Source organism: Gymnoscopelus microlampas, assembly GCF_963454915.1.
Source record: "Gymnoscopelus microlampas genome assembly, chromosome: 13".
Taxonomy (NCBI): Eukaryota; Metazoa; Chordata; class Actinopteri; order Myctophiformes; family Myctophidae; genus Gymnoscopelus; species Gymnoscopelus microlampas.
Window position 1 is genome coordinate 8,505,908 of NC_139950.1, and position 23,997 is coordinate 8,529,904.

The 23,997-nt window shown below is 42.3% G+C and overlaps 1 protein-coding gene across 1 annotated transcript in view; it reads right to left on the bottom strand.

The window, feature by feature from the left end:
• The window catches only part of LOC311058515 (myoferlin-like), a gene marked incomplete at its 5' end in the record, with an annotated part of 33,195 nt that extends 9,687 nt beyond the window's left edge, over positions 1-23,508 (bottom strand). The window contains 28 exons of the mRNA XM_084075976.1: positions 72-253; positions 411-485; positions 2,828-2,915; positions 3,024-3,194; positions 3,304-3,443; positions 3,952-4,054; positions 4,574-4,688; positions 4,901-5,073; positions 5,291-5,422; positions 6,434-6,586; positions 6,858-7,053; positions 7,860-7,969; positions 9,116-9,240; positions 9,989-10,166; positions 13,168-13,281; positions 13,469-13,590; positions 16,165-16,247; positions 16,334-16,377; positions 16,561-16,629; positions 16,733-16,836; positions 16,928-17,054; positions 17,581-17,696; positions 17,809-17,839; positions 17,958-18,008; positions 18,173-18,235; positions 19,899-20,027; positions 22,599-22,603; positions 23,418-23,508. Coding sequence (XP_083932102.1) covers positions 72-253; positions 411-485; positions 2,828-2,915; positions 3,024-3,194; positions 3,304-3,443; positions 3,952-4,054; positions 4,574-4,688; positions 4,901-5,073; positions 5,291-5,422; positions 6,434-6,586; positions 6,858-7,053; positions 7,860-7,969; positions 9,116-9,240; positions 9,989-10,166; positions 13,168-13,281; positions 13,469-13,590; positions 16,165-16,247; positions 16,334-16,377; positions 16,561-16,629; positions 16,733-16,836; positions 16,928-17,054; positions 17,581-17,696; positions 17,809-17,839; positions 17,958-18,008; positions 18,173-18,235; positions 19,899-20,027; positions 22,599-22,603; positions 23,418-23,508 — 3,090 coding nt within the window. The remainder of the gene's footprint in view (positions 1-71; positions 254-410; positions 486-2,827; positions 2,916-3,023; positions 3,195-3,303; positions 3,444-3,951; positions 4,055-4,573; positions 4,689-4,900; positions 5,074-5,290; positions 5,423-6,433; positions 6,587-6,857; positions 7,054-7,859; positions 7,970-9,115; positions 9,241-9,988; positions 10,167-13,167; positions 13,282-13,468; positions 13,591-16,164; positions 16,248-16,333; positions 16,378-16,560; positions 16,630-16,732; positions 16,837-16,927; positions 17,055-17,580; positions 17,697-17,808; positions 17,840-17,957; positions 18,009-18,172; positions 18,236-19,898; positions 20,028-22,598; positions 22,604-23,417) is intronic.
• Positions 23,509-23,997: the final 489 nt, after the last annotated feature.

Genomic DNA, 23,997 nt, shown 5'->3' on the forward strand with positions numbered 1-23,997 from the left:
CAGTATTTTGACTGGGAGCCAGTGAAGGTCGTGGAGGACAGGTGTGATGTGGTCTGGTTGAACTCGCATACCACTTGATCTTTGTCATACAGCTCCAGGACCACGCCAGGAGGGTTGTGGGCGATGGCCTCTGGGTCTCCATACATTTGAACGTCCTCAAAGATCAGTGTCTGATCCCAGGTGGGGTTCAGATTAGCTTTTATGGTCTCAGTGGTCTTACTGACATGCAGGAATGACACATGGGCGTAGGGATCTGGGGAAGACCAACATGGTTAAATGTGTGAGCTTGGATGTGTGTGGAGAAAAATACTTGAATTATGACAAATTATTATAATGTTTAGCTTCTTTGCACTGTAAGATTGACAGACTGACAGTTGTCATCGCTCTTCTTTTACCTGAACTTACTTTACCGGAACTGTCCTGGTCCATGGCACAGAGATTCTTGGCCTGATACACATAGACTCTAAGATGATACATGTATGACCCTGATGGGAGATGATTTGTATCAGCATAGTAAACCATAATAACCACTTATTCATTAAACAAACAACAAATGTAATATTACAGCAGGCTTGATACACTGCTAATTAGCAAGGTCAGCCTATTTTAACAGATTTCCCCCAAAATGTAATTACTGCGCCAGGCCTTGTCCTATAGCTCCTGAACTAGAGGTTATACAATACAACATTCCTTGGATCATAACTACATTTTTCACACTTTTTGCTACTACAGTACATCTACAGTTTTTGTCCAAAACTCTCACAAACCACTACACAATCTCTAAAAACACTTGTGCCATAGAGCAGCACAAATGTGAATGACATGAAAAGTTCAACCATATGTCGTAGAAACACTATTTACTCCCTGCATCTGATTGATTGATTGATTGATTGATTGATTGATGTACTTTATTTAGTAAGACATGAGAACAACAGTACATGGAAGTACAAATTCACAATACAAGGTCTACATTAAGCACTGAGCTTGTTTAAGATGAGATCCCCATGCACACAAATCATGATGCCATATAAGAGACGGACATATACTGTATACACACTACTATACAGAACGTCATACAATCAAAAAATATGTACAAGAGAAGGAAAAAAAAATGGGGAGGGGGGGTTGGGCGGGGGGGTGGGTTAAGACTTAGACAGGGGCCATTTTCGAATTGCAGCTTCCTGAAGGTGTACAGTATCTTTAGGACAGTTTTGAAAGTGAGTAGGGTTTTACACTCCTTTACTCCTTTTGGTAGGGCATTCGACATTTTTGTTGAATAGCGTGAGAACGAGTTCATTCCCTTTGTTGAGCCAAATCTGGGTTGAACATGATTCGTGGAGCTGCCTCTGGTGTTATGATCGTGGACTTCATTAACGTTAATGAAGTATTTTGACAAATACAGGGGGATACCAATTTTGTGGTGTATCTTGAAAACCACCCCATTGTAAGTTGCTGTACTCTGTCCTCAACCCTAAGCCATCCAATCCTAGCAAAATGACCAGGGGTTAGATGGGTTTTGTGATTGAGGCCAAGAAGTACCCTTACTAGTTTGTTTTGGGATGTATGGAGCCTTGTTTTTAAGGCCTTGGTGGTGCTGTGATACCATGAGGAGCATGCATAATCGTAATAACCTTGTATGAGGGCCCCTGCAAGAATCTTCAGAGTATTCTTACTGACTAGACGGCCAATCATATACAAAAAGCGTGTTCTTTGGTTGACCTTTTTGATCACTCTTGGGTTTGCCTCCAAGATGGAACCCAGGTAGGTAATTTCCTCCTTTCTTGTGATAACATCATCACCCGCTTTGATCGTGAAACTCTCAGCCTTGCTAAGGTTAGAACTGGACCCAAAGAGGATGGATTCAGTTTTACCCAGGTGTAATGATAGTTTGTTGTCGGAGAGCCAGATACGGATCTTGTCGAGTTCAGAGCTGAGAGTTTTCTCAACCTGCAGCCTGTCCCTGTCCGAGACCAGCAGAGCCGAGTCATCTGCGAACAGGAACAGTTTGCAGTCGCAAGCTGAAGACATATCGTTCACATATATCAGGAACAGTAAAGGCAGTGGCGGCCTTTCCTATGTTTCACCCGTTTCAATTGAAACGGGCCCCCAACCTCAGGGGGCCCCCCCCAAAAAAAAAAAAAAAAAAAACTTTTTTTTTTTTTTTTTTTTTTTTTTTTATATATTTTTTTACTCGCATCCCAGTCCGGGGCCCGCCTGTGGCTGGCCGACGTCCAAGAATTTCATACAAGAAGATGATGTAGATCTGATTGAATCAGGGCTCAGCTCAAGTGAATCATGTGAGTGAGTTGTTTTAGCTGTCTGTCCATGGTGGAAGTGCAGATAGCCTAATTAATTTAGTTCGAAAATGCATCATTATGGATTGTGGAAGCAAACCAACTTCAGTCCACAAATTTTTTTTAATTAAAAAAAAAAAAAAAAAAAAAATTTTTTTTTTTTTTTTTTTTTTTTTTTGGGGGGGTGCATATGGGGCCCCCATATGAGCTCTTGAAACGGGCCCCCAGATCATTAAGGCCGCCCCTGAGTAAAGGTCCTAGTATACTTCCTTGCAGAACACCACAAGTCACTGGGAGGGGAGGGGACAGGGTGCCGTTTACTTCCACCACTTGCTCCCTCCCTTCCAGGTAGGATCTCATCCAGCTCACCGACGTATCATCAGAACCTATTGCAACAGGCCTGGCGGAGGTAGGCCAACTTGCATGCGCTCTGCAGAGTGCCACTTTCTCGTCTTCCCGGAAGGAAGTGGAGAGAGGCCAGACATGTTTAATGTGTGCCAGTGAAGTAGCATGGAACTAGTAGGAATACGTACGGTCAAAGTGACAGGAAACTGTGGGTGTGTTGGCACCAGATAGCTTGTCTGCAACTTTTTTACTGGCATTCTCATCAACATCAACCCCCTTTGAATACAAAAATAACAACGCTTTAATAAAACAGTTTATCAAACTTTTCTTCAAAATGACTCAAGACATAGTTCTTAATTTGAGCATAACAGAAGCGATACCAACCAGTGCCCCCTCCAGTCTGAAGATGTCAGAAGCTCCCGTGCAGTTTGAAGGCGCCATCTTTCTACGCCAGCGCCGACGGCGGTACACGTCAGACGTGCGCTCCGTCCTGTGGGACTTCCAGCCAATCAAAGAGGAGTATTCCCACCTGGATTCTTCACCTTGATCCAGCCTCTGTAGAAAAAAGAAAATAGGAGAATTGCAAAACACTAGTCATGAAACATCGTCCTCAATGTCTACGCTCTGCCTATATGTCCCTTCCACTTCTCATCTTCCTCTTCACCTCCATAAGAGCTGTAGAGTCAGATGTCTTCTTCCTTGGTCTTATGAGTCTCCTCCTGCGATGGACATGGTTCATCTTTTCTGTTGCCACCCAGGATTTGGGTTTATCATCTGGGGGAATGGTGACTCCGTACTCCCAGCCTGGTGGCAAGAAATACACATAAATGGTGCATTTATATAGTGCCTTTATCCAAGGCGCTTTACAATGATTGTGCATTACATTCACCCATTCACACACACATACGCAAACACCGATGGCGGAGGAAACCATGCAAGGCACCAACCTTCTCATCGGGAGCAATTAGGGGTTCAGTGTCTTGCTCAAGGACACTTCGACACTAACTCTGGGGGAGCCCGGGATCGAACGGGGAATCTTCCAGTTCCCAAGCGGCCGCTCTACCTCCTGAGCCACTGCCGCCCCAATACACATGAAACCACACCAGAATTTTCCCACGGAGATCAATAACGTTTTATCTTATTTGATCTTACGTTTATCTTATCTTATCTTACCTTACATGCACACATACTGCGCATATGTAAAACATAAGAATATATGTATCTTAATGTGACACGCATAATAGGAATACATACAATATGACTATAATATCCGATTCAGATAAGTTGTTGTTTCAGCTGTGTCCTATCATACCTCTCTCATCTACAGCTCTGTTGCTGTCAAAGCTCCACTTATCCTCCCAACTCCATCCTGGGGGACATTCAAAGTCTCCTGGCATCCGGGCCTTTTCTCCATTCTACACAATGCAAAAAGAAAAAAAAAAGTATTGTCTCTGCCAGGGAGATGTGTGGGGGGAGGATTATTTTCACCCCGTTGGTCTGTGTGTTTGTTTGTGAGCAGCTAATCTCATGAACTACTGCACACATCAGTGTCATATTTTGTGCGCACGCTGCCAGCAGCCCAAGGAATCCATCCCCAAATCACAGACAACAGGATGTTACCTTTGTGAATTCATAATCCCAGACACATGGCTATGGGATACGTGTCAGCTAGGCTACGGGAAGTCAGGGAAGTCTCCACTCATAGCCAAGCCGCCTTGTTCAGTTATTTACATAACAAGACAGGGGTGACAGATAACATGTTATATGTAGTATTAGTACTAGTAAGTATATGAGTATGTACTAGTAGTAGTAAGTATATGAAAGGGAAATATGTTGTCCATTTCTACACATGGTGGTGCTGTGTGTGTGTGTGTGTGTGTGTGTGTGTGTGTGTGTGTTGCTTGTTCATGTACAGTAAATATCAAAGATCTCACCACATCAGTGTAGGGCTCTGCTGCAGACTTCCACTTCCCACCAGGGGAACGTGTCTCGTTCTCGAAAACTTTATCAGTGAACTCAGTGTGGCCGGCGTCAGCCTCGGTGAGCAGGCTGAATGGATGCACGCGCGCGCGCACACACACACACACACACACACACACACACACACACACACACACACACACACACACACACACACACACACACACACACACACAGCAGACTTGCATGAGACCTAAACTTGTGTACCAATGCATGTACTTGAAGACCTAGAAGCCCTAAAGCACGGGCGTGTATGTGTATGTGTGTGTACTGATACTTACCATCTCTCAGGGTCAACAACCCAGTCGTCTTCTTTCTCCCATTGCCATCCGCTTGGGAGAACGAAACACTCCTTTTTGAGTTTCACCTTCCCTGTCACGTCTGAGAATGCATGCCGGTTAATCAGACACGTGGTTCCCCACTCCCCAGGCAGCACACAGGCCTGGTTCTCATACTAGAGAGAGGGACAGAGGAAGAGAGAAAGGGAGAGAGAGAGAGAGAGAGAGAGAGAGAGAGAGAGAGAGAGAGAGAGAGAGAGAGAGAGAGAGAGAGAGAGAGAGAGAACAAGCATGCTCGTGGATTGCTTTCAATACAATGGATATAACAATCTTTGCTATATGCTTTGATATAACAATTACTTTGCAACTCAAAAACAACAGTGCTATAGATACCATTTCAACAAAAACACTGAAGGCTCCCTCAGAGAAGCTGTTGAAGTTCTTCTCATGGACAGATAGACCCAGCCACATGTTGACACGAAGCTGAACAGGGATCTTAACACCTTTGTTCTTGTCCATGGGATACTAACAAACAACACAAGTTTGCATTAGTATTTTATTTAGAAATGTCATTCATTCATTCTTTTCAGCAAAAGACAATAGGCCTGATTCACTATGCTGTCTATGCCCTGATTTTGAAAGTAAAGGATTTTTTTTGCCCATGATTTTTTACAAAGCTCTGCTCGTTCTCACGTCTGCTCGGAGTCAGACTTACATGGGACCAAAGCTTGCGTATGTCATTAGAATGCCTTATTGTTCACGCAAAATCAATTACAATTGTGCCAAACCTCAAATAAAATATGTATGTGCCTAACATTTGTCAACACATAAAAAAGAAAGAAAAAATGTGTCAAACAATCTATTGCTTGGATGCATATTATAGACATGACGCAAATTCAACCACTTTTTTTTCTCCAAAGGACAGAATCCCCTCAGTAATCAATTAGACCTCTGATAAAATTGGATATTGGCGGATTCCAGTATCATCTTTTTACCTCGGCAAAAGTGAGTGAGCAATTGTTCAGAAAGGGCTCATATAATATCCATTCCAAGTTTTATTAGCCTTTGGTTGTGAGGTTAAACTTTGTAAAGCAACTTCTTTTTCTCATTAAACCTGAGAGTTGGTGATTTACTTTATTAACGTTTGCTTGCGCTGATCTACAAGTTGTCAAGTGGGTGCGTCCTGCCGTGCTGTAAGCTTGTAGATCTGTCCATTTTCAGGAGTGGTGACGTTTTACTTCTGACAGACGTTTCCGGTTGCCTTTTATGGTATTAAATGCGGCGTGGAGCAATGCAAATGATTCTCCACGTGAACCCGCTTCTGACTGTCAGACAAAAATTAGGAGGACCTGCGATAAACACATATCAAGGCTGTACACACCGTTTGGTGAATCGCATGTCAGTTTGTGCAATACAGTTTGTATCAAAAATACGCACCCCTTTAGTCACTTTATTTAGTCACTATTTAGGAACAGCTTAGTGAATCAGGCCCAATAAGGTTTTAGAAAAGCTGTTGTTTCAGGACTGGACTGGTACCTGCATGAAGATGGTCTGGGTCTTTCCACAGTACTTCCCACAGGCCTGCTCATTGAGCGAGTAGAGAATCTGGTTGGCCGGTATGCGGGCGTACGCCACCCGTGTCTCTCCTTTCAACATCCATATGATAATATCTGGCATGCTGTTCTGAGGCTGAAGGAGCGAGAGGGAGACAGAGAAAGAGAGAAAGATTAATCTTGGTTGTAACTTGTAAGCATTTTTTTTAGCCATCTAAAAATGGGTCCGCTGTGTGTGTCTGTGCGCATAGCCACTGGAAGTAAAAACTTTACATTTTTGAAATAAAATATATATTTGTGTACATTTACTCGCGACCCATAAACATTGGCTTGTAATTAATGCATAAATATAACCCAAACATGGGTCACGACCCAATGTTATAGTCATGGATGGTTTCTCTCCTGACCTCCTCTGCCAGTTGCTTGAGTCTGTCCAACCAGTCTTCGATGTCGCCGATAGTGGCTTTGACGTCAATTATTGCGTTCTTCTTGTGTTCGGCCATTTGCTTCATGTTGGCCACTGCAGAATCACGTAACTTCTTTATCTGCAGGTCCAGTTCAGTCAGGTTTGGGCAGCTCTCCAGCTTCGGAAGCTGCTGGAAACTGTCAAATGGAATTCAATAATCAATAACTTAACACGAGTCCAAGAATCAATTCCATGACAGTTACACAATTTGTTTCTTTAAAGCAAACTACAAATAAAATGCTCATATCCAAAAAGCAGCACATAAATAGTTCTATGTATGCATGCATTTGGTTATGTGGGTATGTAGGCAGTGTATGTACTGTGTGTATGCGTGCTTGTATTTACGTATATCTCTTGAATGTATTACTGGTCTTTAAAAAAAATAATATGTATACTTTTTTGTATGTCTAATTCTGTAAAATAGGGGAGGTTCTTTATAAGAACTTCTGCACAATATGGTTATATGTATTTCTTCTTCTGTTTTTAACTCTTGATGAGCCAATAAATACAAATAAAACTGAAAACTGCAGTCCAGTGTGTCGTAAACTGGCCAAATAAGGTCTGAGATCCACATGGAAGCCACACTGTTATTAGAAGACGTCTTGTTCTTTTCTCTGTCAGGTGGAAACCTCATACTGTATGTCCAAAACCGTTACTTTTCAGGATTCAAATTCAAAAGTAGCAAAAGCAGCAAAAGTAGTAGATCTGCAAGCTCCACGTTTCAAGCTTGTGGATCTGCTACTTTTGATGCTTTCGTGTGACGCTGTAGTACAATCAAGTAGGGCGTTGATTTACGAAAAAACACAAAAGGTTAGAATATGGAGATAGGTGGTTTCTGCCCGAAAGCGACGACATCATTATTTAGTTTCAGCTGTGACATAATGCCATACACTACAGGCCATACAGGCCTGATATGGCCTGATATGGCTCACGTCAGTCTCACCTGCTAAGATCTTCAATCAACTGGTTGATGAGTTTCAGCCAGTCCTCTGCCACACGGTTCTCAGGCATCTTAGCTAAGATGGCTGTTTTTAAAGAGGTGAGGTGGGACTCCTGGAAGAAAATGACAAATGTATGGAACAACAGCCATAGAATATGAACACTGACTGGTGACTAGTTCTCACCAGCAGTGGTGTAAAGTAACTAAGTACATTTACTCAAGTACTGTACTTAAGTACATTTTTTAGGTATTTTTACTTTACTGGAGTATTTCCAATTTTCAGTACTTTTACTCTAGCTCAGAGGCAAATATACTTTTACTCTAATACAATTATTTGAAAACTTTAGTTACTAGTATCTTTGTAGATTTTGATTATTATTACAAAATTCAATTAACCACTCAGCCCTATATACATTTCGGCCATTTGAAAATAGCCGCTCTACAAGCTCACAATGCGACGCATTGTGAGCTTGTAGATCTGCTATTTTCTAAAGATTTTTTATACATTTGAAAAGTCGTGAAAATGGACATTCGGCTTAATGAGTACTTTCTACTTTTTGTACTTTAAAGGGCAAGACCGCTTTGGTAGTGGTTTGGGTTGTGTAGTTACCTTGCCATGATGTAACTCCAAAGGTGGACAAGAAATCAAAAATAATTGCTCCATTGATAAGAAATTGATCATTATAAACTCCTCATTGACTTTACAGTGAAACAGCTCTCAAAGTCAGTCTTTTAGCATGTAAACGAACATAAACAAAGTTGATTCAGACAATATAAAATATCACTAAACCCAGTGCCGTTTGTTTTTTTTATAAAAATGTTAGCTTCCTGTTGATTTTGCTATTTTTATTAGGAAGAAAACCCGGACTGGATCTCCGGATCCGGATCTTCAAATAGTAAAATCAACAGGAAGTTGACATTTATATTTTAAAAAAAAACAGTACTGGGTTTGGTGATGTTCTATAATCTATATTGTCTGGAATAGCTTTGTTTGTGTTCGTTTATGGGCTAAAAGAGTGACTTTGAGAGCTGTTTCACTGTACAATGTCAAGTCAATGAGGAGCATATTTTGAATTATCAATTTCTAATCGATGGAGCAATTATTTTTTTATTTCTTGTCCACCTTTGGAGTTACATCATGGCAAGGTAACTACACAACCCAAACCTCTACCAAAGTGGTCTTGCCCTTTAAGTACATTTTGATAGCAACACTTTTACTTTTAGTAAAATATGTGAGTACTTTTCCCACCACTGCTCACCAGTCTCTCTGCGATGAAGAGGAGGATGTTGACTGAATCCAGACGGTGGCTGATGTCTTCCCAGAACGAGGTGAGGATCACAACAGGCTTAGTGTCAGCCCAGGGAAGGTAATAGTAGTGATTACCTGTTGCCCATAAATACACCCAGTCATATCAAACACCAGCGGTTATAATTGTGTGTTTTCTAGAACTGTTTTAAGACCAGAGGCCGATTCTATAAATGCCTTCTAAATCAGTAGTTCTCAAACTTTTTCATGCCAAGGACCCCCAAATTGATATATATTTGGCTGCGGACACCCATCTGAAAATATTTTGTGCCAGGGAGGGACTCCATAAGAGATTTGTGTTAACAAATGCAAAAGTATTCATTAATTTTCAAGCACTTTCAAGATTTAAAAAAAATGTAAAAAAATAGCAGATGTACAAGCTCGCAGCGCAAGTGACACGCTGATCCGGTCGGGAGCGGAAATAACTTTACGCCAACAGGCGGCCGGAACCAAGGGTGCCGGTATCACTCAAAATAATTTTAGGGCCTACCCAATAAAACCCTTGATGCGGCGTAGTTTAGCTTATAGGAATAGTTTGTTTGGTATATCCATCTTTTATTCCAACACGTAGCGACTGGCGAGACTAAACTAGTAGTTATAATCGATTCATCATTTAAATGGGGATTGGGGAAACAAACAACTTTTTTTTCAGTAGGCGTGGTCTAGACAGGATCACACGGGCCAGTTTGGAACGAATACCAGGTTTTCCCCCCTGAGGTGGAAAGTCTGGTGACGCGAGGTTAGCTAAAATCTAAATGACACAGATGTATTCCCGGTTTTAATGGGTTAAACAATAGTTGTTTACTCATTGTGCTCATGTTCTTACCGTCAAACACAGCACAGCTGTACTGGGTGGTGGATGCCAGGGGCTTGCAGGTGGCGTCCAATTTGTTACCATAGTTGCCGATGCTGACCTCAAACTGGATGGGTTCTCCTCTCTCCTGAAGCATGCAGGCACTGTGGAACACGGCACACAGGGAGAACCTGCTCGTCCGCTGGTATTTCTGCTCTCCAGGAAGAGGGTCATGGTAATGTCAGTAGTGTCAGTAGATGAATGGATGCATGGTGTAGTAATGTATTCATGTCAAGAACATTGATTGATTTATTGAATACTTTATTAGTCAGTTTATGTCGTTCTAACGTCATATATGTCGTTCTAACGTCTTATTAACTTGAGCACTCGAGATCCTAAGCCGTTCCCACATCATAATTAAAGTGAGAGAACGAGATCCTTATGTCGTTCAAACATCTTAATAAGACGTGCGCTCAAGATCCTTATGTTGTTCCCACAATGAGATCCTTATGAGAGCCTATATACTCACCTTAACGCACGGTGGATTTACTTGGATTATACGATATAATAGCCTGTGCGTTCATCCTACTCTTTATTATGGTGGAGAAATTGATGCTATTCAAGGATTATTATTATTATAATAATATTATCATTATTCGTTGCGCACTGGTCCAATACAATACAAACCAATGCGTAATGCGCATACCTAAACGCACCCACAGCCTTCTGGCACACAACATTCTATCTTCTAATTCTCCAGGAATGTCTGTGATTATAATTTTCCTATTGTCAGCAGATGTGAGAGTGAGCAAAAGTATCGATTGCATTAACAATGGAAGGGTTAGGGGTGTAGACTGCGTTGTAGACTATTGGCCAATCACGGTGCAGGATTGGTCAGTGTCCAAAACTCACTTATAGGGGGCGGTTACACCGCCCCAAAAAAATCACACCCAGTGTGAATTGGGCGGTGTGTGGTCATCACAACATGACTCACTTAAAAAAAAGGATAATTTCCTTTTTTTTAAGTCCATACTGCTATTCATAGGGCTGCACATGTGTCATGTGTTTCGCTAGCCAATCACAGTCCTGAATTTGCAAAGTCAGCCAATCACATTACAGCTAGTGGTGATGACACTAGCTGTAATGTGATTGGCTGACTTTGCAAAAGTATAGATATGCATTGACTGTGGAAGGGTTAGGGTTGTAGACTGCGTTGTAGACTATTGGCCAATCACGGTGCAGGATTGGTCAGTGTCCAAAACTCACTTATAGGGGGCGGTTACACCGCCCCAAAAATAAAATAATTGGCCCGAACGCGGGCCAATTGTGTTTGTGTAGACGCTCGACAAAACCGGTGGATTCAAACCCACAAACTCCGTGGTGGTGGGCAGTGACTTTACCGCCAGTCCCTTCGACTATCTTAAATACCAGTCCCATTTTTATTTGCTTAACCCTGTCTTCTACCCAGAGACATCATACAGGACAAAGGGGGGAATGCACTCCAGTATCAAAGAAGTGCCGACCGTGGTGAAGAAATCAAGTTTGAATGACAGCAGTCACAAACTCGAAGCAAAACTAATTTATTACAACTTAAACTTTATTACCTCTTGGGTATTTAAAAAAAAATATTGATTACTTCTGTAATCAATTTGCTTTGCATCGTGGCTACGAGTGCTACCACTTTCCTTCAAAATGATCATGTAAAGCACAGCATCTTGTCTATAAGACATTGTGAGGGAGAGAGCTAGGTTTCTTAACCCATTCAATCCGGGAACGCATCTGTGTCACTTAAGATTTCTCTGGCTATTCCAAAATAGCAGATATACATAGCGAGCCACAGAGCTATAGATCTGCTATTTTTGAAAAAGAATTGTAAAAATGTGTGCACATCTTTGAATGTATATACATATTTTTTACTCAAATCTTTGCTTCTTGGGGTCCCTGGTACAAAATATTTTGAGGTGGGGGGCTCCGCGGACGAATACATATCATTTTGGGGGTCCTTGGCTTGACATGAAAAAAGTTTGAGAACCACTGATATTATAGCAACATACGTTGTCTTTCTTTAAAAAAAAACTGTTAGGATTTCGAAGACATTTGTAGAATCCCCAGAAGCAAAGATTTGAGTTAAAGATGTTCGCTTTAAAAAACATATACATTCAAAGATTTACACAAATCTTGTATTTTTATTTTTTCTGCAAAACTTTTACAGATCTATAAGCTCATATATAAGCTTGTAGATCTGCTATTTCTTAATAGCCCAACGTATGAAATAATGGTTATAGCTAAAAATCACACCGGTGTGTGAAGGAAGCGGTGCCTTTGGGGCGGGCCTTAAGTCATTTCAGTTCGTCCCTATTGGTGGTCAGAGTCCACTTACCAAATTTGTACTTGGTAGCATGCTGCAAACTGGAATGATGGCTGTTTAAAGCCCAGCCAATGGGCAGACAGAGGGGGCGGGGCTTAAGTAATGACAGATAGTCCCTATTGCTGGCTTTAGTCCATGTACAAAATGTGTACTCCGTAGCATGCTGCGAACTTGAGTTATGGCTGTTTGAAGGCCAGCCAATGGGAAGACAGAGGGGGCGGGGCTTCAGAAATTCATGCTGGTCCCTATTGGTGGTCTAAGTCCACATACCAAATGTGGACTTGGTGGCATGCTGCAAACTGGAGTTATAGCTGTTTAAAATCCCGTGCTCATCCCGTGCTCATACGGGCGCTGGGGGTCCCTGGACCCCTCTTTGATAACTTCAGCAATTCATGCTCGTGCCTATTGGTGGTGTAAGTCCACATACCGAATGTGGACTTGGTGGCATGCTGCAAACTGGAGTTATAGCTGTTTAAAATCCCATGCTCATCCCGTGCTCATCCGGACGGACGGACGGACGGACAACCAGTGGCACGTGTGGCCAATGAGAGGAGAGATGGCATAGGCAATCTCCAAGTCCGTGTGTGTGTGTGTGTGTGTGTGTGTGTGTGTGTGTGTGTGTGTGTGTGTGTGTGTGTGTGTGTGTGTGTGCGTGTGTTTGTATGTGTTGCTTCTTTGCCGTGCTCATCCCGTTCTCATCCGGACGGACGGACGGACGGACGGACGGACATACGGACAAAGTCAAGTGTAGAGCGGTTGGCACCGCTAAAAAGAAAAACTAAAATGTGCGTGGAGTCATTTACGTTTTGATATTCATAAGGTCTAGTTGGTCTAGTCTCTGTACCTGAGCCACCACGATGGCATCACTGGAGATATCATACACATTCTTCTCAGGCTTTCCTTCCAGCTGAGTGGATAATTTAATGAGGACCCTCCCCCTATAGGCCACCCCTTCACCCTGGAATAAACAATAGGAAAGAGAAAAGAGAAGACATATCGTTGTTGTCGGGCAGAGACACATCTTATCTCCATATTTTAACTTTTTGTGTTTTTCGTAAATCTAAGGCCCTACTTGATCATCCTACAGCATTACACAAAAGCTGTAGTACTCGGTAGTCAGCGTAAACTTGAGTGTGTGGACTTACCTTGCCCATGTTGAGCTCGTCATATGGATCATATGCAGTGTATTCTCTGGTACTCCCATAAAGGTTAACATAACAAGGCCCAAAGGCTGGGAGAAAACCAACTTCAGACCCGGCAGTGCTGTCTGGAACACAAATGAACCCATTCAATCCGGGAAAGCATCTATGAGTGCCGTGCTATGAGCTTGTAGATCTGCATTTTTTTTTTATCGTGTTTTTTAAATTTGTGCAAATCTTTGAATATATACTTTTTAAAGTGAACATTTGTAACGCAAATCTTTGCATTACAAATGTTCGCTTTAAAAAATATATATTCAAAGATTTGCAATTTTTTTTCAGATCTACAAGGCAAGCTCATAGCGCGGCACTCGGTATGAGCTTGTATATCTGCTATTTTTGAATAGGCAAATAAATCTAAGATTCCAGATGTGTTCCCGGATTGAATAAGTTAAGTTACACCTATAAGATGTGTATTATTACAGGACTGTAATTCATAAGTAATACAGTAAATGCACATGGAGTGATTGGGAGAGCAGGAAACATGCCTGCAAATGGACTGTGGATGGTTTGAAAGGTTAATTAAAAGATATAGGATGTGATATACAGTATGCAATACTGCAAAGTAAGTGATTTGATAATAATCCAGCAGAAAAGGTTGTCACTAGATGGCCGCCCTAGAAAGGACAGAAGACCCACCCATAACACCCTCCTAGGATTCTTACACTAAGCGTAACCACATGCCTAAACTTTACCATACTAACAGTACACAACCGTAACTACATTTAAATTATGAAACCCATTGCCAAAACTCAGTGTGTGGTGTAATGGCATCTGGAAAAGTGGGTATACTCTAACTTTGTACACACATTAGAGACACTTCTTTTTGTTAGTAGGCTAAGACAAATAAGTAGGCTACCCCCACATATGTTTTATACTTGTTGATACTTTATGGAATTTAATGAGGCTTAGTTCAGGATGTTTTTTTGTTTAGATTTCCGCTTTCCGCTGTCCGTGTAGATATTTCCAATCAACTGTGTGCAAAGCAAGATCCATTATACGCATGAGTCTGTTCCAATATAGTCCGGATAGGGCATGGTTGAGAATGATTCCAAATGGATTTCCATGTTTGGCTTGGTTCGGGCTTGCATGGTCTAAATGGGGCGGGCCAGCCCAGCATTGCTAACCGTGATGGGCATACAATAGAGTATGATGGGTGGCAAGTCTGCCGACCCATAAGGCATAAAAATAGCGGATGAAGTCGTCAGCACTTGTATCTAAGTGCATAACACTTGTAATAATGTACAGCAGCAGAAAGAAACAGTGCTTCATCAGCATTTCAGAGACGTGGGAGTGAAGTCTGGTTTTAGCACATGACTAACACGTCAACTCACACACATTCATGCCCAAAAGTGTGAAGTACAGCTATAGTACAGTAGGCAGACAGAGAGACAGATACATTGATGTCCATATTATGGGCATAAAAAGGACACAGACGGGTACAATGGGTATTGTTACATGTTGTAACGGGTGGAGAAAAGTGTCAGGTGTGATGTGTGATAGGAAAGTATCAGCAAGAATGAAAGGGAAGGGAAGGTGTACAAGAGAGACCAGCTATGGTGTATGGTTTAGAGACAGTCGCACTGAGCAAAAGACAGGAAGCAGGGCTGGAGGTAGCAGACACTAAAATGTTGAGATTCTCTCTGGGAGTAACAAGGATGGATAGGATCAGGAATTAGTACATCAGAGGGACAGCGCATGTTAGATGTTTTGGAGATAAAGCCAGAGAGGCCAGATTGAGATGGTTTGGACATGTACAGAGGAGGGATAGTGAGTATATCGGTAGAAGGTTGGAACTGCCAGGCAGGAGGCCTAGAGGAAGACCAAAGAGGAGATTTATGGATGTAGTGAAATAGGACATGACATTAGTTGGTGTGAAAGAAGAGGAGGCAGAGGACAGGGTGAAATGGAGCAAATGGAGCAATGCAGCAAAGACAGTGGGTGCAGCACTGTGAATGAGGTGGGGCTTTTACATGTGGGCAATGGTGTTGGTGTGTGTGCGCGCGCGGGATTGTTTTCTTCACTTTTCAACTAGGCAAACTCAAAAGGGTCAAATTATTGATAATGCAGCATCAGTATCTAAACAGTTAGAACTATAGAGGCAATATGTACTGATACATGTACATGTATATTTTGTTTGCTGAACTTTGCTCACAAAGTTTTCAAATGATTCCAAGTCTGTGCATCGGAAGTTTTGAAAATACAAAAAGTGTGAAGTACAGCATATTTAAAAGATATTTTTACAGAAACAGAAATGACCATCAGATGACAGCTTCCTATGCAGAACATTTAGGAGGTGTAGTTACAGACTCTCTAGACTAGAGCAGTCAAAGATTGTGGAAGAGTTGTCTGGCTGGAGAGACTAACAGTAAGGTATAAAACCCTCTACTGCACCACTAGATAATACTACTACTAATAATAATAACTTGAATTTATATAACCCAACTACACTGTACATCAACAAAAAATAAACAAAAGCCAGTGTGCACAAGTGTCTCTTCAGTGTGGACTTGAAAGAGAATGAACATAACGTATAATATGGGACTTCTGTCTTTTATAATTTTACTACATCTAATCAATTAATCTGTCCTTTCTAGGCTAGACATCTACTGACGATAAACAGACAAACATTCTGTTATTACCTTCAACCTCACCCCCAGATGAAGCTATTTGGCTCAGATTCAAAAAGGTGGTACCGATGGTGTCATTCGTGGTCATACGATCCCTGAAAGGAGTGAACTGGTATGGTTAACTGGTTTGTCAATGGTTTGTTACCTGTGATGCCATCCACAGTATGTTTCTGGAGCTTACCAGTCATAAACTGTCAGCTTGATACGCTCACACATGGAGGGGAACTGCACAACACAAAGGAGGAGAGTTAAAGTTAATTTATACTCCATCACATGACAGTGTTTCTTGCCTATGAGAAAGTGCAGGGCTCTACAAAGTATGATATAAACTCTAATAACCTTAAGGATTAAGTGTTGCTCAATACCAAATGAAATTGAACAGTCCATCATAATATTCATCTTTCATACCTTGACCTGGAGGTTGATTATTTGGTTCCACTGTGGATTTGCATTTTTCTCTATAATTTTGGTGCACACCTAAAACAAAAAAACATTGCAAATTTGTAACTGAATCTGAATTAAATAAAAACATATAAGCAGTGTTTGTTTTTGTTTGTGCAGTACTTGTGCTGTAAAATACCTTTTTGCCAGCAAAGCTCATTTCCACAAAGGGATCCACAAAGTTTTTCTTGCCTCCTTCGCCTCCAAAAACATGTTTGACTGTCTGGATAAAGGCATCATCCACTGCAATACAAGATATTTGTATTTTTACAGAGAAGCTTGATATTGTACTGAAAGAGTCTTTCAGGTGTGTGATCAAATCAGAGATAGTTACTTTGGGGCATATCTTCAGCGCGGTAGACTTTGAGGTTCAGAGTGACCCATCGTAATGTGACACCGGCCGGTACCAGCAGGTTACTCTCTATGTCATCCTGTTCATCATTACTGTCCCTCCTCTCACTCTGCATGGACGAGAAGACACTCAATGACAATGTTTAACATGAGGGTTTAAGATGATGTTCTGTAAGCAAGATAGACAGACAGTTAGACAGACAGACAGCCAGACACAGAGAGTCAGACACACACGCACGCACGCAAGCACACACACACACACACACACACACACACACACACACACACACACACACACACACACACACACACACACACACACACACACACACACACACACACACACACACACACACACACATATGTTTGCCCATAGCACTCAAGGTTATAATTTCCATAACACTACTGTAGAGCACACCTCCAAAAGCACTTTCACTTCTGCCCACACACACACATGCACAAAGATGCCCCATGTACAGTATACTGTAGAAATGCTCCGCCCACTTCCTCAGGTCCTAATGGCTGCAACGCACAACTTGCACAGCCCTGCCTAGGCTACCCAGCCTGGTGGGGTTTTCTATACTCATCTGTACTCAATAGAGACAAGACGACAAGAGTGTGAGGTGACATTCGTACCGGTGGTTCGTCTCCAGTTCCAACAATCATCACGCTGACCTTCAGGTAACCTGTGGCTGCTGAGCTGGAGTCATCAGGATCACTGAGGAGAAGCCATCTCCTCATTACAGCATGAGCTGCAAATGACACAGCACAGTCACACTCACCGTGAACACAAGGAATTCTGATAAGACTGAGAGAAACAACAACATCCAATACTGAGTGAGCGTTCTATGAGAAAAGACTAACCAGGCTCATCGTAGATGAAGCCAACATCCACCTAGATAAACAAAGACAGAGTGTCCAGTTAGTGGAACAAATCTTCATTCTGTTGCACTGTAAAGAGAACACTGCACTGAGTTAGATCATAAATAAGCATTTGAAAGCCGTTCTCATACCTTAAACTCCCCCATTAGGCTGTCTGCTCCGAGTGAGTAGGAGTCATAGACCTGCATAAGAGAAACCAGAGACAATGCTGTCAACAATACATCACAAGAGCACTGCAAACTCTAGAATCATCTTAAAAAGTAAATGCCAGAGACATCTATCTGTAAAACCTTTCACATAAAACGTACACAGATTGCACAAAATAATTACAACAATCTGTACTCACCTCAAAAGTGATGTACTTCTCAAACAGCTCTGAGGGGAGCATGTTCACATTGCAGAAGAACATCTGGGGAACCAGGGAATAAGTGTAATAAATACATATTTCTATATTTCTGGGTATTTCTGTTACTTAACACTACTCTGTCTATGTGAGGCAGAGCAAAAATACTGTAGTTGTCATTATGTCATCAAACGTCACAGGACTTGCAACATATTAAGGTGAGATGCTTATGCTTTGGTATGAACTGTGATAGGAGAAGATACAGATGAGAGGAATTAGATACAAGAGAACAAAGGGAGATCAACTGCAGTAGTAAAGACAGAAGGTGAAAGGAAGTAAAACTGTAACAAGCTGCAACAAACTATAACAACTATACAAAGTGAAAATCTGATGTAACACTTCCGCCAGTCTAAATAATACATCATGTTTCAAAACGCTGAACGTGGTAAGCGGAGGTATACATAATGCATCAGGAGAGTTTGTTTCAGTTTTTCATGATTTCCTAGAATGATATAACCTGACTCTGCCAGATGGAAGAAGCTTGCGACACACATTTTGTTTCACAGACTACTTGAATCTGGGACTCCGGTAGCAGAATCGATGCAAGACGGCGTTCCATTTTTTCAAGCTACTTGGTGGTGATTGGATGATCCTAACCTGGTTCCAGACCAATCTCCCTTTGCAAAATTGCATCGTACTTTAGCCCTCGGCAGATTAGGTTTGGCCCCCCTCAATAGAGATTTCATTTCTCTCCCTCCGAAGTCGTGAGGGACCAATCAGGGCCCAGTATCCAAATGTGGGGGGGCTTATTACCTTATTTGGAGCAATGACGTACAATGCAGGAGACTCATTTTCAGTTTTTCACAACAAAGATGGACGCCGACCATAGCATCGGTAGTAAACGCGTTATTTCTTTTCTAAAAGACGAACAAACGATTGCCCTTAAAGCTTTTGTTGGAAAGAAAGATGTGTTAAGAATAGTTTCATCTGGTTACCAGACTAAATACGAGTGGAGCTAGCTTTCGCTGTTTACTATTTCAGCACCGGCGCTTGTGTGTGACATAGCAGGAAGCACTGCTCTGATTGGTTTTAGGTCTAACCAATAGAGTCCGTTTGGATCTTCTTGTAACCGCCCCTTGGAAAAAAATCTATCGTTGATAAGGACCAGACTAATATCCACGCAGTGTGTCGTGTGATATTGTCTGGCCACGCGAGGCTAGGATGATCCCACCCCTAGCAGCCGCTGATTGGTTCGTAAACGCAACGGTGCGGGTAGCTCCATAGATATAGAAACCTACTGTAGATACCTCATTGGCCTCTGCAGTTCATTGGAGCGACCTGTATCGCAATACCTTTGAATTGCTTCCGCCCTCCGTCGCGTACGTCGCAGAAGGGGGGCGTTCAGTAGGCCTCTGATTGGCCTACCGAACGTCCCCTTCTGTGACACAGGCGACTGAGGGCGGAAGCTGGTGCGCGCCCGAGATACTGACGCCTCAGAGCCGGAGGAGGCGTCTACCTTTATATGTCTATGGGTAGCTCTACTCTCTGAGTGATCCCAAGTGGTGGGTGGATTGTGAAACTCAATACTGCCCCCATCTGGCGGTGTCAGGTTAAGAATGATAGGATTCATGTGAAAAATGAGTGAGGTTCCCCTTGGACACAAGTCCCTCCTCTTTGAGAGATGTGCATTTGTGAGAATGGTGTTACAGTAGGATAACCGACTCGTTACCTCATCAAAGAATGGATTATTGCCTCTCCTAACTCTGGTCCTGTGGGTCTGTCCACATACGTTCACCTTAACCACCGGCTTGATGTTGTTGCCAGGCAGATGTCGACTCTCAATAACTCGAACACGAATCTGGACGGACACACACGCACACGCACACGCACACGCACACACACACACACACACACACACACACACACACACACACCATGAGGGGAGGGGCTTTAACATGATGTTCTGTATGGAAGATGGGACATTAAAGAAAGAGTGTACTTTTGTCAAGGAAAGATTCAAATTTATGCCAACATGCCAATAGTGTAATGCATGAGACAGACAGACAGACAGACACGCACGCACGCACGCACGCACGCACGCACGCACGCACGCACAGACAGACAGACAGACAGACACACAGACAGTGTTTTAGTATGTGGCTGTTAAAAATGACAAATATGAGATGAATTTTGTCATGACAAAGAAACTGCTTTGATATAATGTTTGCCCAAAGCAGTCAAAGTTATAATTTCCATAAGACTCCTACAGAGCACACCTCCAAAAGCACTTTCACTTCTACCCACACATACCATGCGCAAAGATGCACCGTACAGCATCATCGTAGAAATGCCCCCGCAACTTCCTCAGGTCCTAATGACTTCAACACACAACTTACACAGCCCTGCCTAGGCTACCCAGCCTGCTGGAGATATATGCACTCTGAGGAGCTCCCCTTTCTAGTGAAAAAGGTGTTCTCAAAGAACAACCAGGTGTTGAATAGAATACCTGGAAATCCTGAGGTTTGTTGACCAGGGCTCTATGACTATGACTGAGACGGATGGCTTTCTGGCAGGAGTTCCCAGTTTGGCCTGGTGGGGGGGCAGTTGACAAAGCGCATAACTGAGCCCCCCCTCCCATATCCTGGTCAGTCTCCCCCTCCTCACCACCACCTGAGATGCGCACGCACACACACACGCACACACACACACACACACACACACACACACACACACACACACACACACACACACACACACACACACACACACACACACACACACACACACACACACACACACACACACACACACACACACACACACACACACACACACAAAAATCCGGTTCTCCAATGTACAATCCGGTACAATACTCAAGTAAATTTACTCCGTTACTATCCACCACTGGCCAAGGCTACAAGTCTTTTTCAGAATAGTTTACATCTTGAACAAAAGAAAAACGTCTGGCAACATCTTCACACCATCAAAAGTTAAGTTTAGAAGCTTTTGAATGACTCACCAACATCCCCTCGTGACATCTGTCCATCAGGTTGGTCATTTAAGTTGGGAGTGCTGTTGTCAGGTGATGTAAAATGAATCTGCCTGAAAAAAAAAATACAACTTTTTGACCGGCATCATTTCATCTGGATTGAACATGTAATGTGTAAATGTTTTTGGCATCCATCTGGACTAATTATAACTAATTACCCCAATGGCCTCTTGTTTGTTGTTGACCAAGGGTACATTACGGTAGAGAGTCTTTGTTTGACCACTGGTCAAGTCCCTCAGAGAAACTTTAGCTGAGCCGATGAACCTGAAAATCAATAAGATAAATATTATTAAAGTGACGTTTTATTGATTTACTGAGCTTGCATATAGTTTATTTTTTATATAGACCCCTTGGGACCCCGGTCAACTAAGTATATAGAGGTTAAGAAGTGGTTAACATGTTTTATTTCTTACTGTACTACATTTTTATACGTGTATTATTGCCCATTATGCCTGAAGATAGTACTTTATGACAGGGGTCTTCAACGATTTTCAGGCCAAGGACCCCCTCAGAGAGAAATGAAGCAGGGACCCCTACTACATATTGCATAAAATTGTGTTGCAGATTAAACCTTTTCATAGATAGCAGATAACAGTTAACCACTTAAACCCTGAATACTTTGAAAACTTGTACTTGGTCTGCTCTATTTTGCCCTCTACACCAAACTTATTTGCCAAAAATAGCCAGAAAGGTTCCAAAAGGTACAAAGATTTGGCCCTCTCTGTAGTAAACTCTGAGGACCCCCTATTGAGGACGCCTGCTTTAAACGTTTCTGTAGCTATAGATAGCAAGTTACTACAGTAGGTGTACACTTTGTGAACCAAGCACCAGTGATGTGCCAACGTGCTAACGTGGTGTGTGGTCAGTGAGCTGGGACTGGTGTAGCAGAATCAGCGGAGCTGTGTGGTTTGCTGTGATCGGTCTACTTTTGTGGGGACAGAGATAGAGGGAGACAAACAGAGATACACACCATAATAACTCCAAAAATTCCAAAGCTTTATAATTAATGATGAGGAGGAGAAAACAAGTTCAGTTTTGTTTGGGTTCAGCATTGGAGGGATTCCAGTAAGAGTTTAGTATGATAGTGGAGAGCTGCATGAGGAACTCTCTCAAACTCCCACAACAGAGATACAGTATATTATCTAAATAAGCTGTCACAATATAGCTTTGCATTGTTTAGCTTGGCAATAGAGGAATAATCTACTGTAGTGTATTATTGTAGAGCTATTTGGAAGGAGCATTGTAAAAGGAATAAGTGTCAGAATTGCTTTGATAATTAGAACCAGTGAGTTCCACTGGCAAGACTGTAAAGTGACCACAAGGCAGAAGAGAAAAAGCAGAAGCAATGAGTGTGAGCCACAGGCATGTGCTGGGCGTTACGTGCCCTAATGAGAGGTGGACACATACAGACACAAGAAAGACTGAGTGCAGTGGAAGAGATGCATAACACAACATGTACACTCATATACTAATATGTACAGTGACAGTCTATTAGTTCTCTCAAAAAATAAGACACACATACACGCACGCACGCACGCACGCACGCACGCACACACGCACACACACACACACACACACACACACACACACACACACACACACACACACACACAAACTGTACACAAAACACAGAGAGACCACTGATGTCATCTGGTTGACAAAAAGGGTTGACATTCACTGTGTTTACAGCAAGTATGACTGGTCACTTTCCTGATGATGCAACCCCTCATCCCCTGGTTCAAATCTGCTGCCGAGCCAATCAAATGAAGTTATGGGAAACTGAACCGGGTATGCCACCTTCTGGAAACCCGGGACTAATTATGCACAGACCCTATTCATTATCTTAATAGCATTGCAGACATGGGAAAAAAAGCCATGGTCAAAAAAGTTAATATTATATTATAATAAAGTTGAAATGTCTAGATTCAACCCTAACCCTTTATTAGAGCATATCTACATATGTGTGATATAATACTGCAGTTGAAAAACATGTTTTGCTCCTCCATGTCTGAAAAACAGGCCAGACTGTTAAACACAGTGGTGATCATAATAACACATGGCTACCAAAATCCCTGGCTGAAAATATTTTTCAGATGGGGGGTCCGCAGCCAAATACATATCATTTTGGGGGTCCTCAACGTGAAAAAGGTTGAGAACCACTGATCTAGACACACGATGAATTATTCAAAGCTGTCTCACCTTTAAACTCGACTTCAGCAATTGGATCAGGGTCTCCAACCAACTTTGTTTTGGGAATGCCCTGGGCCGACTCCACCCACACATGCAGCATAGTCACTATAGGTTTTTATAGTCAGATTCACAACAGGCCTCGAGGCCGGGCTCACACAGTTCAAACAATCGTGTTATGGCTGTCTTATGCCTTACGTGAAGGCAGTTTCAATTCATTTCCTGGTGAAGTGACTTGTTTTTATAAAGCTGACTTGCCTTAGGGGAGGGAGGGGGGGGTAAAGCCAGAGAGCGGCGAGGCACGCATAAACCATTGCAGGCAAAGCAGACAGGAAGCAGGACTTCAGCCTCCAAGTTCAAAACAAAAATGATTTTAAGTAAAGTAGCCCTACATGATTAGAACATGCTTAAACATTCGACAATTAAGGTCTGATATTTATAATATTTCATTACATGTCATACACAGTGAAACTACACAGATGTGATTGATTAAATGTGCTATTCTTAATAAAATTGGAGCCTACTTTTTGTCATGTCCACTATCATTATGTATTCTGTCATTGTTCCAAAGTCAATGAGCCAAAACCCGCAA